General features: G+C 42.3%; 1 protein-coding gene and 1 pseudogene across 2 annotated transcripts in view; both read right to left on the bottom strand.

Moving 5' to 3' along the window:
* LOC100523928 overlaps positions 1–15,885 on the bottom strand; it is a 42,658-nt pseudogene that overhangs the window by 15,705 nt on the left and 11,068 nt on the right. Inside the window, exons 2-3 of the transcript XR_002339292.1 lie at positions 5,006–5,179; positions 4,185–4,389 (exon numbers count right to left, since the gene is read on the bottom strand). The product of XR_002339292.1 is annotated as a glycerol kinase pseudogene (transcript). The remainder of the gene's footprint in view (positions 1–4,184; positions 4,390–5,005; positions 5,180–15,885) is intronic.
* MOGAT1 (monoacylglycerol O-acyltransferase 1) overlaps positions 1–15,885 on the bottom strand; it is a 39,477-nt gene that overhangs the window by 15,707 nt on the left and 7,885 nt on the right. Inside the window, 2 exon segments of the mRNA XM_003133676.4 lie at positions 4,185–4,389; positions 5,006–5,184. Coding sequence (XP_003133724.2) covers positions 4,185–4,389; positions 5,006–5,184 — 384 coding nt within the window.

The raw sequence follows: 15,885 nt of genomic DNA, 5'->3' as shown, positions 1-15,885 counted from the left end.
CTCTGGTGGCTCAGAAGATTAAAGATTTGGTGTTGTCACTGCTGTGGCTCAGGTTCTCTTCCTGGCCTGGAAACTTCTGCATGCCATGGGCATGGCCAAAAAATAATAGTAATAAAAATATCATTTAGGGAGTTCCCATTGTGGCTCAGCAGGTTATGAACCCAACTAGTATCCATGAGGATGTAGGTTCAATCCCTGGCCTTGCTCAGTGGGTTAAGGATCCCGAGTTGCCGTGAGCTGTGGTGTAGGTTGCAGATGTGGGCTCAGATCTGGCATTGCTGTGGCTGTGGCATAGGCCAGCAGCCGCAGTTCCGATTTGACCTAAGGAATCACATGCAAAAAAAAAAAAAAAAAAAAAAAAAAAAAAAAAGATTGGTAATGGCCAGATTTTGTATTCCGAATTCTGACTGCAGGTGCATGCAAAAAAAAAGAGAGAAAGAGAGAAGATGCAGGAGTTCCTGTTGTGGCACAATGGTTAACAAATCCGACTAGGAACCATGAGGTTGCGGGTTCAATCCCTGGCCTTGCTCAGTGGGTTAATGATCTGGCGCTGCCGTGAGCTGTAGTGTAGGTTACAGATGCGGCTCGGATCCCATGTTGCTGTGGCTCTGGCATAGGCCAGTGGATACAGCTCCAATTAGACCCCTAGCCTGGGAACCCCCATATGCCGCAGAAGCGGCCCTAGAAAAGGGAAAAAGACAAAAAAAAGAGAGAGAGAGAGAGAGGATGCAGAGGAGGGTGGGTTAGAGGGTAGAAAACCAGACGGGTATGAACTTTCACTGAGCTCAAGGCATGGCCATTCTGCTCTGCATGCCTTGAGAGCCGGAGGCATCACTTCCATTGGAATGAGGGCCTCTGGGATTTCCAGACATGGGCAGTCTTCACTGATCTCTCGACTCTTCTCAGTTTTCTCCTTAGAATTCCTTTCTTCAGGCCATCCTTAAATGCTGCTATTTCTTAGGGCTGTTAGATACTGAACATTTACATTCTTCGAAAATTCATTTGTTGAAATCCTAATGCCCCCATACGATGGTATTAGGAGCTGGGGTCTTTGGGAGGTAATGGGTCATGAGAGTTGGGCCCTCATGAATGGTATTGAAGTCATTATAGGAGAGAAAGGGAGCTAGCATGCTGTTTCCACCAAGCAAAGATACGAGAAGATGCATGCCTGCAAACCAGAAGCAGACCACCACCAGACACAGGATCTGCCAGTGCCTCGATCCTGGACTTCCCAGACTTAAGACTGTGAGAAATACATTTCTATCACACCCAGTCTATGGTATTGTCTTATAGCAGCTAAACTAAGATGGGCTCCCTCAGTGTCTCCACTGCCTCTACACATGGATTCACATACCGCTTATGTGTGCTGTGTTCTCCCAAATCCACCACCTGCGAGTCCTTCCTCCTGAGCACCAGGCCCACACCTCCAGTAGCTCAAAAGACAGGCCTACCTGGACAGCTCAGAGACACCTCAAACCCCACGTTTCCCAACCTCGTGCATTTACTTCCTCCACAAAGTTGTTTTTCTTCCAACATGACCTATCAACGTGAGTGGGATCCTCGCCCAGCCAGTCACCCCGTCAGGAGTGTAGGAATGTAGATATCATCCCTACATGTCCCCCGCTTCTCAGCCACCATGCGGACTCATTACTCACTCACTCATTCATTATTCCAAACAACTACTGAGTACAATCTTGATATGATGACAAAATGCAGTTGCTGCTTTCATGAGGCTGAATCAGTCACTAAATCTTTGTTGAATCTACCAACTACTTTTCACATTGATGCCTCGTTTTGTATTTCCACCCCCATGGCCACTGTGCTAGTCTGGCCCTCATCACCTCTCCCTTGATCACTGACTGCAATAGGTTTTCGTCACAGTCTCCAGGCTCGCCCCCCTCCCACCCATCTCCCAGCTGCTGCTGAATGATCTAACATGCAAAATCAAGTCTCTAGTTTGCTCAAAATCCCTGTTAGGTTTCTCATCAATAAGCTACAATAAAAAGCTGAGCGATAAAAAATCTACATAATAAAATCTAAAGTGTATAAGAGATAAGGCTGTTGTGATCACATCTCTGCTACCTTCTCACCATTAATGGGTAGACGGAAAGGAACATGAGCCTTGAGACACAGGGTGTGCTCTACCCGACACCTGCTGGGTGTGGATTCACCAAAATGGGCCAAGAGGAATGGGTTAGATGCCCGACTTACAAGAGCTTATAGCCACAGAAATCTTTTGGGTAAGAGCAAAACAGACACCTGTCAGCAAAGGACTTCTGAAACCCTATGGGTCCCTTACTGCATGAAGCCTAGGTCACATGGCTGTCTGTCTTTCACACCCAGAGGCAGCCACTGAGGCAGGTGCAGAGTAGAAGGGTGACCTTGGACCAGGAGTTGTCCTAGGAAGCTGGTTCTGGGAAGGCCAGAGAACTCTCTAAAGACATGACAGCCTAAGCTTACACTGGCTGCGAGTTTGGATGTTTTTATTTAGCGCTAGGACATCTCAGGTTACAGCAAAGGAGAAGAGCTCATGATGTCTAGTAGACAGGCTTTATCTCAAATGCCAATTCTAGTAAATGGCAGTGGCTCCACATGGAGAAAGAACCTAAAGTTGGTTATTTGTATCTGACATGGCCAGGAAGAGGGGTATACCCCCATTGTTCCTGCCACGAATTTGCAGCACCTGCAGTTATACCATCCAAACCCACCTATAGCTAGACTTTGAATCAGCAAACAGTATACAGCAATATATTTCTGTGAATTTTCTTTAAAAATAAAATTTAAAAATTCCCTGGAGTTCCTGTGGTAGCTCAGCAGAAATGAATCTGACTAGCATCTATGAGGACACAGGTTCAATCCCTGGCCTCGCTCAGTGGGTTAAGGATCCTGAGTTGCCATGAGCTTTGGTGTAGGTTGGATCTGGTGCAGCTGTGGCTGTGGTATAAGGTGGTGGCTACAGCTCCGATTTGATCCCTAAGTTGGAAGCCTCCATATGCCGCAGGTACAGCCATAAAAATCAAATTTAAAAAAAATTCCCTTTAATTTTCTTCCAAAATTCTCACCCAGTGTCTGCAAAACTGGAAACAAAAGAATTTTTTTTCCCCTTACTTCAAGAGATGGGGGGAAAGGTGTTAGTGCGCCCTCTAGAGGCCATATACAGTGGCAGCCTGACCTGGGCTCTGAGCTCAGGATTACATAGATGAAGGTCCATAAATGGAATTCAAAAACCCAGCTGTGGATGCTGGTCCTTTGGTGCTTAGTGATTTCCTACCAGCTATAATAACAACAGAGAACTGAGAAATTAATAGAAAGTAATAAAAAAGTCTGGAAGACCATGAACAATTCTATCTCTGACTATGCCACTTACTGATTTTGAAATTACAATTTGTCGGAGGGACTATCCATTTCTTTACAGCCAAGAAATGCAAAGACAATAATAATTAACCTACACAATGATCATTAACATAAAGCACTTTGTAAATTACTATAGTTCATGCTTATAAATGGGTCAAGTTGGAAAATCAAACAAATTGAGGCTCTTAAGTTGAAATAAGAGCTAATAACACAAGCTTAGCCTTCTGCGCATATTCATAGAGCATCTTTATAGTAGCTTTCCTGAATTTAATTCTCAGAATTGGTAGAATTATGTTTTCACTAATCACAAAGTCTTCCACTAGTTCAGAGGAGCAGAGTAGAACAGACTCTTATTTCTGAGCCAAGTTGTACTTAATCTGGGAGGTAAAAGACAAGGGACTCGGGATGTTTAGTTTATAAACCGCCTTAACTCCATCTCTAGTCATCATAAAAACAGACAAAGCGCCTCTCCAAAGGTGCAATATATCACTTGTTTAAGCCATGATTCTTTCCTCCACATCTGCATATACACAATGCATTCATTACTTTACATTTTCATTGACTTCTATTGGACATTCCTAAATTCCAGATGCAATGCTAGGTACATGGAGTGTTACAGAAAAAAAGAAAAAAGACAGCCTTTGTTTCTTCCTGGCACTCCCAAACCAGTGGGGAGGCAAGAAACATCCACACATATGAAGGGTCAGAGAGGGATAAAGACACAGGATTTTACTCTAAGAAGCTGTAAACCCTACTCCTTAGGGCGGGCATATTCTACGTGGTCCTGCCAAACCAGAACAATGTAGAAATAATGATCTGCCTTCACTTACCACTACTCATCAGATATTCTCGGAAGAAAGGGCACCGGAACCAAAATGGAAGCACGTGGAGATAGGCAGTAAAGCCAGGAAACAGTTCCTTGAATTCCGAGTAATTTGTACAAAAGTTTCCAAAGGCGCCAACGACCAGCACTCCATGGGGGTGAAACCCAAATATGTAGTTGTGACTTGGATCCAAGTCCCAAGTTTTGACGAGCTGCAGTACATTTATATTGAGATTTAAAAAAAAAAAAAAAAAGGTTCCCTGATTAGTTTCCAATAAGAAACAAAAGGACTCAGAATTAGTTCTATGTTTAAGGGGAAATGGAGAACATGACTCATCTGAGTTCCCTGAGGTAGAGCTGTTTCCAAAATTTTAAATTATTTCCTGAGCCCAGAGCCCTTCACACATAACCTTCTGATTTCAGTCAATTTCGCTTAGACTCCATTTAGTAACTTGGGCTGAATTATAGGCTTTCTCCCTCTGAAAAGGGAAAAGCTTGGGAAAATATGTGATAAAAACAAATTCCCATTCTTCCCCAGCTCAAAACCATGCTATATAAAATAATTCTACTCACTGGAGTTCCCGTTGTGGCTCAGTGGTTAACGAACCTGACTAGCATCCGTGAGGATCCCTGGCCTCGCTCAGTGGGTTAAGGATCCAGCACTGCTGTGAGTTGCAGTGTCGCAGACATGGCTCAGATCTAGCCTTGCTGTGGCTGTGGTGTAGGCTGGCAGCTGTAGCTCTGATTCAACCCCTAGCCTGGGAATCTCCATATGCTGTGGGTGTGGCCCTAAAAAGACAAAAAAATAGTAATAACAATTCCACTCACCTGAATTGGAAAATAGTCTTTAAAGTACCTCCAAATGGTCCAGCTTCTGACCCAGTCTGATCTCCTGCCTCCTTGCTCTGGGGTTTGCCAGTCAAAGTAAAGCCAGGTCAAATAAGGGATATAGAGGAACCAGTAGTTGTATATGATCAGAAGTACAATGATTCCAAGGCACACCTGCGCTGTAAGAAAGGGGAAGACCTGAGGAATCAGGGCCACTTAGCACCTGCCCACTCTGCTGTACCACAGTGATGCTGTATTGTGATGCTGTACCATCGCTGGCCCATGGTGGTGGAATCTAAGACATGCAAGCCAACCCTCAGTTCCAGGCGGGTAATGTAACAAGACAGCAATGGTATATAGCACTACTTAATGCTTCTTGGATGTTTACTATATGCCGAGTAGTGTATCATGGACTCCACTAAAATATTTTTAAATTGAATCCTCATATAACCACATCATCAAAGAAGCAGCCCTAGCACCCCTACTGTCCTTTTTACAGTAGGGGAAACAGTGTCTTAGCGAGGTAAAGTGACATTGGCCAAGCCACATGGAATGTAAGTGGTTGAGCCATCTAAATTCAAGGTCCCTTCTCACTGCCCCTGGCCCTGCACCACCTCCTCAACTTGACCCATGAAGGGACCATCACTGACAGGAGGGATGTGGAGGACTTCCTACTACAAGTTCACTTTGATTGGGAGCCACTGATCCCGCCACCGGCAGCCAGAAGTTCCTGGGCCAGGGACTGAACCCAAGCCACTGCAGTGATAAAGCTGAGTCCTTACCCATGAGGCCACTAGTGAATTCCTGAGCAACCATTATTCATGTGCCCATGAAGAAGGCACATTCCACTCACAAACTTCTTTTTCAGGAACTCTATTACCAGAGTTAGAAATAGCATAGGAGGGACTCAACATCTTTGCTTGTCTATTACGCCTTGTGACATTTCATCATGACAGAGTAATCTTAACTGTTTACACACCTAATGACATAGCTTCAAATACATGAAGTAAGAACTGACAAAATCTGACCTGGGAAGTAGTGACAAGAATATGTGCCTTAAAGTAATACATTAAACTAAACTAGACATTTTCTTTTTATGGCTGTGCTATGTATCATACTAAAAAATATTTATAAGAAGAAATAAATATTCATGGGGAGGGACACAAGGACATAAAGCCTGACGTAGGAAGTGCTCAATAAATGCCAGCTGTTACTCTTACCTTAAGGGGTGTCATGGCCTCTTTCTTTTTCATTATGTGCTGTAGTCCCTAATCAAATATTGAGTCCAGTGCCCCAAACTCCTATCTACTCTCTGTCAGCTTTGTTAAAAAGAGCTTTGTCCCCAAAGAGAATAGATGTGTGTGTGTATATGCACAACCGAATCACTTTCCTGTACAGCAGAAATTATCACAACTTTATAAATCAACTATACTTCAATAAGACTTTAAAAAAACAAAAATGAATGCTGCAAAAAAAAAGGAAAAAAAGAGATTTGTCCCCAAATGATCCACCATGGCACCAGAGTAAGAGCTCCTTGATCTATTATTGTTTTATAGGTATAGATGTAGAAACAGATTTTTTTTGCAAAGTCAGAACATGTGTTTATATTTCTGGAAATATATATATATCAATACATTTCCCAATGCGGATTTAGCCCAAATACAGAATTGAGTCCCATCAGAGGGCTGACTTGCTCTCTCCAGGGTGAGTTAAAGTTTAAAAGTGTGTGAAAGGTTAAGGAAGCGTGTGCCCTTCACCGCTCAGTGGGGTGTTTTGTTGCATTCTGGAACTGCCAACAGAGCTTCCACAAGTCCATAAGCAAGGCCAAAAGAGTGTCCTCTGCCCTCGTTCCTGCAAGATCTTTCTATTTTGCTTTTCCAGCATGAAGTTTTTCTTGCTGACAATGTAGCACCATTAATTAATTTTCTGTTTATTTTATAAAATGTGCAAGACACATAAATTGGTATTATTATGCTCTACTCCAAGCTAGTTCAGGTGAGCTATGATGCAGGAGGGGAGGGAGAGACTAGCTAGTGAGTAGTGACCATCTCCCATAGGCAACCTCATTTGCTCCTCCTTGCAACCCTCAAGGCACACATTTCTGTCCCCACTTTGTAGTTGTGGAAATTGGGGCTCAGGGACTTTGAGTGTCTGAAGGACTTCATCCTGGGTCTGCCTAATCTTTAAATCCAGGCATTTTTTTTTTTAAGTGGCTGCACCTGCAGTATATGGCCATTCCCAGGCCAGGGACTGAATCCCAGCTGAAGCTGTAACCCAGGCCACAGCTGCAGCAATGCCAGATCCTTTAACCCACATCACTGGGCCAGAGACTGAACCTGTGCCTCTGTAGTGAACTGAGACCCTGCAATTGGATATTTAACTCTCTACACCCCAGCAAGAACTCCCTAGGCACTTAAAAAAAAAAAAAACTAGCTAATGAAGATAATATCATAATAATATAATAACACCATAAACTTGTGCATGTCTTTTACAAGTACATAAGCAGGTTCACAAGCATAAAGAATCAGACACATGGAAGTTTTCTTTACTATAAAGAAGGAGAAACTGGAGTTCCCTGGTGGCCTAGAGGTTAAGGATTCAGCTTACTGAATCCTTACTCAGTGATTCACAGAGGTTATCACTGCTGTGCTCAGGTCACTGCTGTGGCTCAGGTTCAATCCCTGGCCTAGGAACTTTTATATGCTATGGGCACAGCCAAGAAAAAAAAACAAAAAAAAAAAACAGGAACAAAGACCGAAGGCAAATTGACTTAATTTCCATCATAGAGTAAATCAAGAGCAGGTCCAGAAACAAAGTCCTCCAGGTACTAATTCAATATTCCACTAACTGGAGTTCCCCATTGTGGCATGGCGGAAATGAACCTGACTAGGAACCATGAGGTTGCAGGTTCAATCCCTGGCCTTGCTTAGTGGGTTAAGGATCTGGCGTTGCCATGAGCTATGATGTAGGTCACAGACGCAGCTCGGATCCCGAGTTGCTGTGGCTGTGGTGTAGGCTAGCAGCTACAGCTCCGATTGGACCCCTAGCCTGAGAACCTCCGTATGCTGTGGGTGCAGGCCTAAAATAAAAAGACCAAAAAAAAAAAAAAAAAAAAATTCCACTAACCAATTACACCTCCTCTAATTGAATACACACACAGCATACCTCTAACATTAGTTATATGTTTCGCATGTACAATGGCTAAGATGTGGATCTGGAATTAGACTCCTTATTTTGGAATCTGCCACCAACCAGCTATCTGACCTCAAGTGGGGTCTTTTATTTATTGAGCCTCAGTTCTTTTACCTGTGAAATGGGCAACAACACCCCTCTCCAAGAACTGCTGAGAATAAACATAGAAATGCTATAGTGCCCAGCACAGAGCAAGCACTTGACAAATGGGAGCCATTTTTAGAACAACTGTGTTTACTATGACACACGTGACAAATGCAAAAAAGGAGCAGCAGACAAAACATCCCTCACATTCTTTCAACCTAGAAAAATTACTATTAAATTTTCCCTTGTGGTCTTTTTTTCCATCAAACAGGTTATGTTTCTTTAACATGGTTAATCACACATTTGTTTTACTCTGTATCTGATCACTTAAGGATAATCTCACATTAGCTGCTTGGAATTATAAATCTGGCATTATAACCTCCTCATAAATGTTCCTTTTGATGACTGAGCAAAATTCCATTGGTTGTCAGTATTAATTCAAATTCTGTTGTTTTTGAACTTTTGGGCAACTTTTCTCAAAAGTATTCTTGCATAAAGTTTCTCCACATTCTAACATCCGTCAGACAGTAAACACTGGATCACTAAGTAGAAACATCTTTGCCACCCGATACACATTAATACCTTAATGTCCAAAGGAGCTGTTCTATTTTAAACCGCCACTCCACACATTGCATACATTCTTTTATATTTCATACCATAAACAACACCAAAATAGTTTCTTAATCCCTTGACCCTGTATTGGATCGAATGCAGAAAACACTATAAAAACCAGGGGACTAGAGATCACCTCTATTTTCTGTCTTTTTCCCACCAAGCAATTTGGAGCAACATGATTCTTCTAAACTGGAGGCCAAGAAGAGAAAGGTATAAAAATGTACTCCAAAACATTGTGCAGCTCTCAAAACTGATGTTGATGTTTTTAAAAACTGTCTAGGGAGTTCCCGTTGTGGCTCAGCAGTAATGAACCCAACGAGTATCCATGAGGACACGGGTTTGATCCCTGACCTTGCTCAGTGGGTTAAGGTATCCAGCATTGCCATGAGCTGTGGTATAGGTTGCAGATGTGGCTCAGATCCCACACTGCTATGGCTGAATTTGACCCCTAGCCTGGGAACTTCCATATGCTGTGGGGTAGGGAGGGCGTGGGGACTAAAAAGACCAGAAAATAAAAATAAATAAATAAATAATTGTCTAGATTCACAAACCAAGTTACACTGAAGACCTGAACTTCAGCTGCCTTGACTTGTGTAAATTCTGGGTGAGAGACCTCAAGTCAGCCCCCATCATTTACACTCTATATTTACGGAACCGACGTAGATTTCACTTCCTCTACATCATTGAGGAAACTGCCTCTCACTCACTATATTTTTTTATGGGGGTGAAATTCACATAAAATAACCATTTTAAAGAAATCTGCTCAACGGCATTCAGTACATTCATGATGTTTACAAGCCCCACTTCGACTTAGCTCCTACACACTTGGATCATTCCAAAGTAAAACCTTTACCCATTAAACAGTTACTCCTATTCCCTTCTCCCCCTATTCCTAACCACCACCAATCTGCATTCTTTTCTAGATATTTCATATAAATGGAAAGATCCAACATGTAACCTTGTATAGATTTCACTTACCATCAAGTTTTTGAGGTTAATCCATGTTGTGATAGGTATTGGTACTTTACTCCTTTGCATGGCTGAATACTATTCCCACGTGTGGATAGTTCACAGTGTGTTTATCTGTTGATGCACCTGGGGGTTGTTTCCACCTTTTGGCTACTCTGAATAGTGCTGCCACTCACTTTAACGGTGCTGAGAGTCTGAAAGGCTCAGCCAAAGCATATGCAAGGTCATCAAATTTAGCATCACTAACGAGGTCAAAATGACACTTGCTTCTTATTATGACTGAATACACCCCATCACCGCTGTGATCTTCTTGCCAAAAAATGACTCTGATCATGAGAACATAATTAAGCAAGTCCAGACTATGGGACATCTTACAATCTAATTAGCTGGGGTTCTTATATCAATGTTATAAAAGATTAAAACAAAAGGTTTAGGAACAGGTCTAGTTTTTAAGGAAAATTTGAAGACAATTAGGTAAATTTGAATATGATCCATGTATGAAGTAAGATTATTGTCTCACTAAGTTTCTTGGGTATAATAATAGGATTGCAATTATGCACAAAATCCTTGTTTTCAGGAGACACGTTGTACAGTACTTTAGGAATGAAATGCCTTGAGTTCAACAGCAACAATAACAATAAAGTGTGTGTGTGTGTGTGTGTGTGTGTGTGTGTCTAGAGAAGATGTGTTGCAAAATGCTAAGAGTTGGTGAACTAGGTAAAAAGAACGTTTATTGAACTATTCTTTAAATACTTTCTATAGGCTTGAAATTTCTGAAATTAAATATGGGGGAAATGTATGAATTGCACATATAATTGATATTAAAGCATAATAGGTTAAGCACTGCTATTTGGCTGGGAACAAGCTGGGACCTCACAGAGAGCCCTACATGTGCAGCAAAGTCTTCAATCTCACACATGCAGAGGGAATTATTGATCCAATGACCCACTTTGAGCTTCAAAGCTGCCTTCAGGCATCCCTAGCTTTATAGAAAGAGGAGTTTCAGCAAAATCAGAGATGTAAATTTCATTTTTCATAAACTAAAGATTTTTGACAAGGAGCGGTGGCAAAGTTTACAGCCTTTCAGTGGTGGTGGGTCCTTCAGTGCTGACACGGACACTTCCTGCCTCTGCTTCCTTCACCCTTTCTGGCTCCAACACAGTCAGCTTAGATTCTTTTTTTTTTTTTGTCTTTTTTCAGAGGCCACTCCCACAGTATATGGAGGTTCCCAGGCTAGGGGTCTAATCCGAGCCATGGCTGCCAGCCTACACCAGGGCCACAGCAATGCGAGATCCGAGCTGCGTCTACAACCTATACCACAGCTCATGGCAACGCCAGATCCTTAATCTACTGAACGAGGCCAGGGATTGAACCTGCAACCTCATGATTCCTAGTCAGATTTGTTAACCACTGCACCACGACGGGAACTCCTCAGCTTAGATTCTTAAACTCAGTCAACAAGAGAGTACAAACAAAAGACTGAACAAGAGACTACAAAGGAAAATGCACTGTCGTGTCTGGCCCATGCCAAATGCTCCAACGATGTTAGCAGAAACTGAAAAGCAAGTGAATTCCAATAATGCACTTGGACTTTGGCATTTCTTCAGCCAAAGACCTGATGTATCTAAGTTGAAAAATTCCTTCAAGTTCTAAGTGTTCGTTTTCCTTTTTCATCAGTTTTTTCCAAAGTGTAAGAAGGGATTATTTATAATATGGAAAAACAACTGGTCAGTGAAACTTAAATAAAACAATATACAGAAAGCCGTTAGAACAATGATGGCACATAGGAAACTCTCAATAGATGTTAGTTATTAGCCACCAGTGACAGCTTGAGACTTTTAAAAACACCAATTTCATACGGTTCAACCCAATATGTTATTTGGTTTATTCTCCAGTACATTTATTCCCAGGCCACCAAATATTATTTTGATAAAAATAAATGTTTAAAAAGAGGTAAATGATGGAGTTCCCCGGTGGCCTCGCAGTTAAGGACTGCATTGTCGCTGATGGGCTCACGTTCAATCCCTGGCCCAGGAACTTTCACATGCTGCAGGCACAGCCAAAAAAAAAAAAAAAAAAGCTAAAGAGATGAAGACAATATGCCAAAACATTCATAATAGTTATCTCTGGATGGAAATACACATGTATAGTCTCTTCTAAAAGCTCTTCTACTTTTTCCAGTTTTTCTAACAACTATCATGAATTATCTTATAACCAAAAACTTTCTTTTTTCTTTTTTTTGGCCATGCCCATGGTATGCAGAAGTTCCCAGGTCAGGGATCAAACCCGAGCCACAGCAGCAACCCAAGCCACAGCAGTGACAATACTGGATTCTTAACCCTCTGAGCCACCAGGGAAGCCCCCAAACTTATTATTTATTTTATTTTTTTGTCTTTTGGGGGCTGCACCCACAGCATATGGAGGTTCCCAGGCTAGGGGTTAAATCAGAGCTGTAGCTGCTGGCCTACCCCACAGACATGGCAACACCAGATCCGAGCTACTTCTGCAAACTACACCACAGCTCAAGGCAACTCAGGATCCTTAACCCACTGAGCGAGGTCAGGGATTGAACCTATGCCCTCACAGATACTGGTCAGGTTCATTAACCACTGAGGCACAATGGGAACTCCCAAAAACTTATTTTTTAAGAAATAAATAAAACGGTTCCACTAAAGGGAAAAACTAAGCAAAACTCTGCAGCACAAATCTATTTATGTAAAAATATTCTCAACATGATTTCTATTAAATTGCCATGAGCAAACTGCATCATAAAAATACTGAAAACTGGTAGAGGAGTTCCCGTCATGGCTCAGTGGTTAACGAATCCGACTAGGAACCGTGAGGTTGCGGGTTCGATCCCTGGCCTTGCTCAGTGGGTTAAGGATCCAGCATTGCCGTGAACTGTGGTGTAGGCCACAGATGAGGCTCGGATCCTGTGTTGCTATGGCTCTGGCAAAGGCCGGTGGCTACAGCTCCTATTCAACCCCTAGCCTGGGAACCTCCATATGCCATGGGAGTGGCCCAAGAAATGGCAAAAAGACAAAAAGAAAAAAGAAAAAGAAAAGAGAAAACTGGTGGAAGCTTATTTACTTGCACTAAAGAGTGGCCAGTGATCAATGTTAAGAAATTAAAAGTATGTGGTGTGTGTCATTCCAGCCTGTGTCTAAGAAGTTTTCATTTTTTTCCCTAAAAAAATTCTTTCTATACTTACTTTAACCATGTAACATATTATGGAAAAACAAAATGGAATTCAGAAGCAAGCAAAATCCTTTAACACATCACATCCTTTTCCTTTTATTCCAGAGGCATTGTGTTTCAAAATACCAATCAGTGCCATCTGCTGAGTAAAAGAATTAAGTACAACATTCTTGTGATTTTTAAAATTCCTGTTTTAAGAAAACTTGCCTCCCAGAGTTTCTTAGGATGAGGACGGTGATAAAAGACAGATCTCACTTTGCAGAATTTTGAGCTTATTATTCCTCATATGTAGGTTTGCTCCACCCTCTCTTTACAAAGTATTGCCATACAGGGGGTTGCATTTTTCCTGTTTAAAAGCAAATCCATTGTTGGACCTATTTCTTTGCCTAATGAAGTCAAATCAATTATAACAAAGATCCAGTTGAAACCAGTTCCATGTTCTCCTAATATTTCAGAAAACTTTACAAGCTGAAGGACAAAAGAGGCACAAATACTTTTATAGCTATAAACTGAAAACCATGGAGATAATCCATGATAAAAGAAGCACGATACTGTTTATGCAAGTCCAAGAATCCAGGATGAATCACTAGAGTGAATGTTAAAATCTGCTCCCTCAAAATTGTCCAGATTAAAGGAGACTAAAAAGATGTAACTAAATACAATGTGTGGATCCCTTTGCTATAAAGGACATCAGTGGGCAACTGCTGAAATATAAATATGAATGGAGCTGCTGGATTAGATCATAGTGCAGCATCGCTGTTATTTTCCTGATTTGGATAAACATACTGTGGTTTTATGTAAGACGTTGTCCTTGGTTTTAGGAAATATACACTAAAATACTTAAGGATAACAGGAGGCCATACTTGCAACTTGCTCTTAAAGAGTTCAAATAATGATTGTGTGTGTGTGTGTGTGTGTGTGTGTGTGTGTGTGTGTGTGTAAAGGAAACATGGCAAAATATTAACATTTAGGGAATCTGATGAAGGAATATGGGTTTTGGGGGGACAATTTTCTATCATTATTCTTTCTTTCTTTCTTTTCTTTTTTTTTTTTGTCTTTTTGTTGCTGTTGTTGTTGCTATTTCTTGTGCCGCTCCCGCGGCATATGGAGGTTCCCAGGCTAGGGGTTGAATCGGAGCTGGAGCCACCGGCCTACACCAGAGCCACAGCAACTTGGGATCCGAGCCGCATCTGCAACCTACACCACAGCTCACGGCAACGCCGGATCGTTAACCCACTGAGCAAGGGCAGGGACCGAACCCGCAACCTCATGGTTCCTAGTCAGATTCGTTAACCACTGCGCCACGACGGGAACTCCTCTTTCTTTTCTTTTTTTGACCTTTTAGGGCCGTGCCCATGGCATATGGAGATTCTCGGTAGAGGTCTAATTATAGCTGCAGCTGCTGGCCTACACCACAGCTCACAGCAACGTCAGATCCTTAACCCACTGAGCGAGGCCAGGGATTGAACCCGAAACCTCATGGTTCCTAGTCAGATTCGTTTCCATTGTGCCATGATGGGAACTCCCTATCATTATTTCTGAAGTTACTTCAAAATAAAAAGTTAAGGAATATGAACTCGACTAGTATCCATGAGGATGCAGGTTCAATCCCTGGCCTCACTCGGTGGATTAAGGATCTGGCATTGCCATGAGCTGCAATGTAGGTCAAAGACTTGGCTTGGATCTGGTGTCGCCGTGGCTGTGATGTAGGCCAGCAGCTACAGCTCTGATTCAACCCATAGCCTGGGAATTTCCATATGCTGCATATGCTGCCCTTAAAAAAAGCAAATAAATAAATAAATATATAAATAAAAATTAAAAGTTTAAAAAAATTTTTTTCCTTTTTTTGGCCGTGCCTGTGACATATTGAAGTTTTCCAGCCAGGGACTGAAGCCATGCCACAGCAGCAACCCAAGCCACTGCAGTAACAATGCTATATCCTTAACTCACTCGCAGCACCCCAAGAGAACTCCAAAAGTTAAAAATCTAAGGACCCCCAAGAGCTGTAAAATCAAAGTCTCTGGAGAATTTGCATTTTAACAAATCCCCAGGTGATTCTTAAATATGCTCTAAAATTTGAAAACTTCTGATATAAGTAAAATCACCAGTGGTAGACTCAGCATTTTCAGACATCAATTTTCTCCAAACTAATCTGTACACTAATCTTGATCAAAAATCAATCCCAATGAGGAGTTCCCATCGTGGCGCAGTGGTTAATGAATCCGACTAGGAACCATGAGGTTGAGGGTTCGATCCCTGACCTTGCTCAGTGGGTTAAGGATCCGGCGTTGCCATGAGCTGTGGTGTAGGTCACAGACGCGGCTCGGATCCTGCGTTGCTGTGGCTCTGGCGTAGGCTGGTGGCTACAGCTCCGATTGGACCCCTAGCCTGGGACCCTCCATATGCCAAGGGAGCAGCCCAAGAAATGGCAAAAAAGACCAAAAAAAAAAAAAAAATTAATCCCAATGAAAATCCCAGCAGGCTTTTTAGTGAAAGTAGACAAACCAGGAGTTCCCGTCATGGCGCAGTGGTTAACGAATCCGACTAGGAACCATGAGGTTGTGGGTTCGATCCCTGCCCTTGCTCAGTGGGTTAAGGATCCGGCGTTGCCGTGAGCTGTGGTGTAGGTCACAGACGTGGCTCAGATCCCGCGTTGCTGTGGCTCTGGCGTAGGCTGGCAGCTACAGCTCTGATTAGACCCCTAGCCTGGGAACCTCCATGTGCTGCAGGAGCCGCCCAAAAAATGGCAAAAAAAAAAAAAAAAAAAAAAAAAGTTGACAAACCAATTCTAAAGTGCATATGGAAACATAAAGAATCCATAA

This window comes from Sus scrofa, chromosome 15 (assembly GCF_000003025.6).
Source record: "Sus scrofa isolate TJ Tabasco breed Duroc chromosome 15, Sscrofa11.1, whole genome shotgun sequence".
NCBI classification, from domain to species: Eukaryota; Metazoa; Chordata; class Mammalia; order Artiodactyla; family Suidae; genus Sus; species Sus scrofa.
This window is presented reverse-complemented; position numbering and strand designations above follow the sequence as displayed.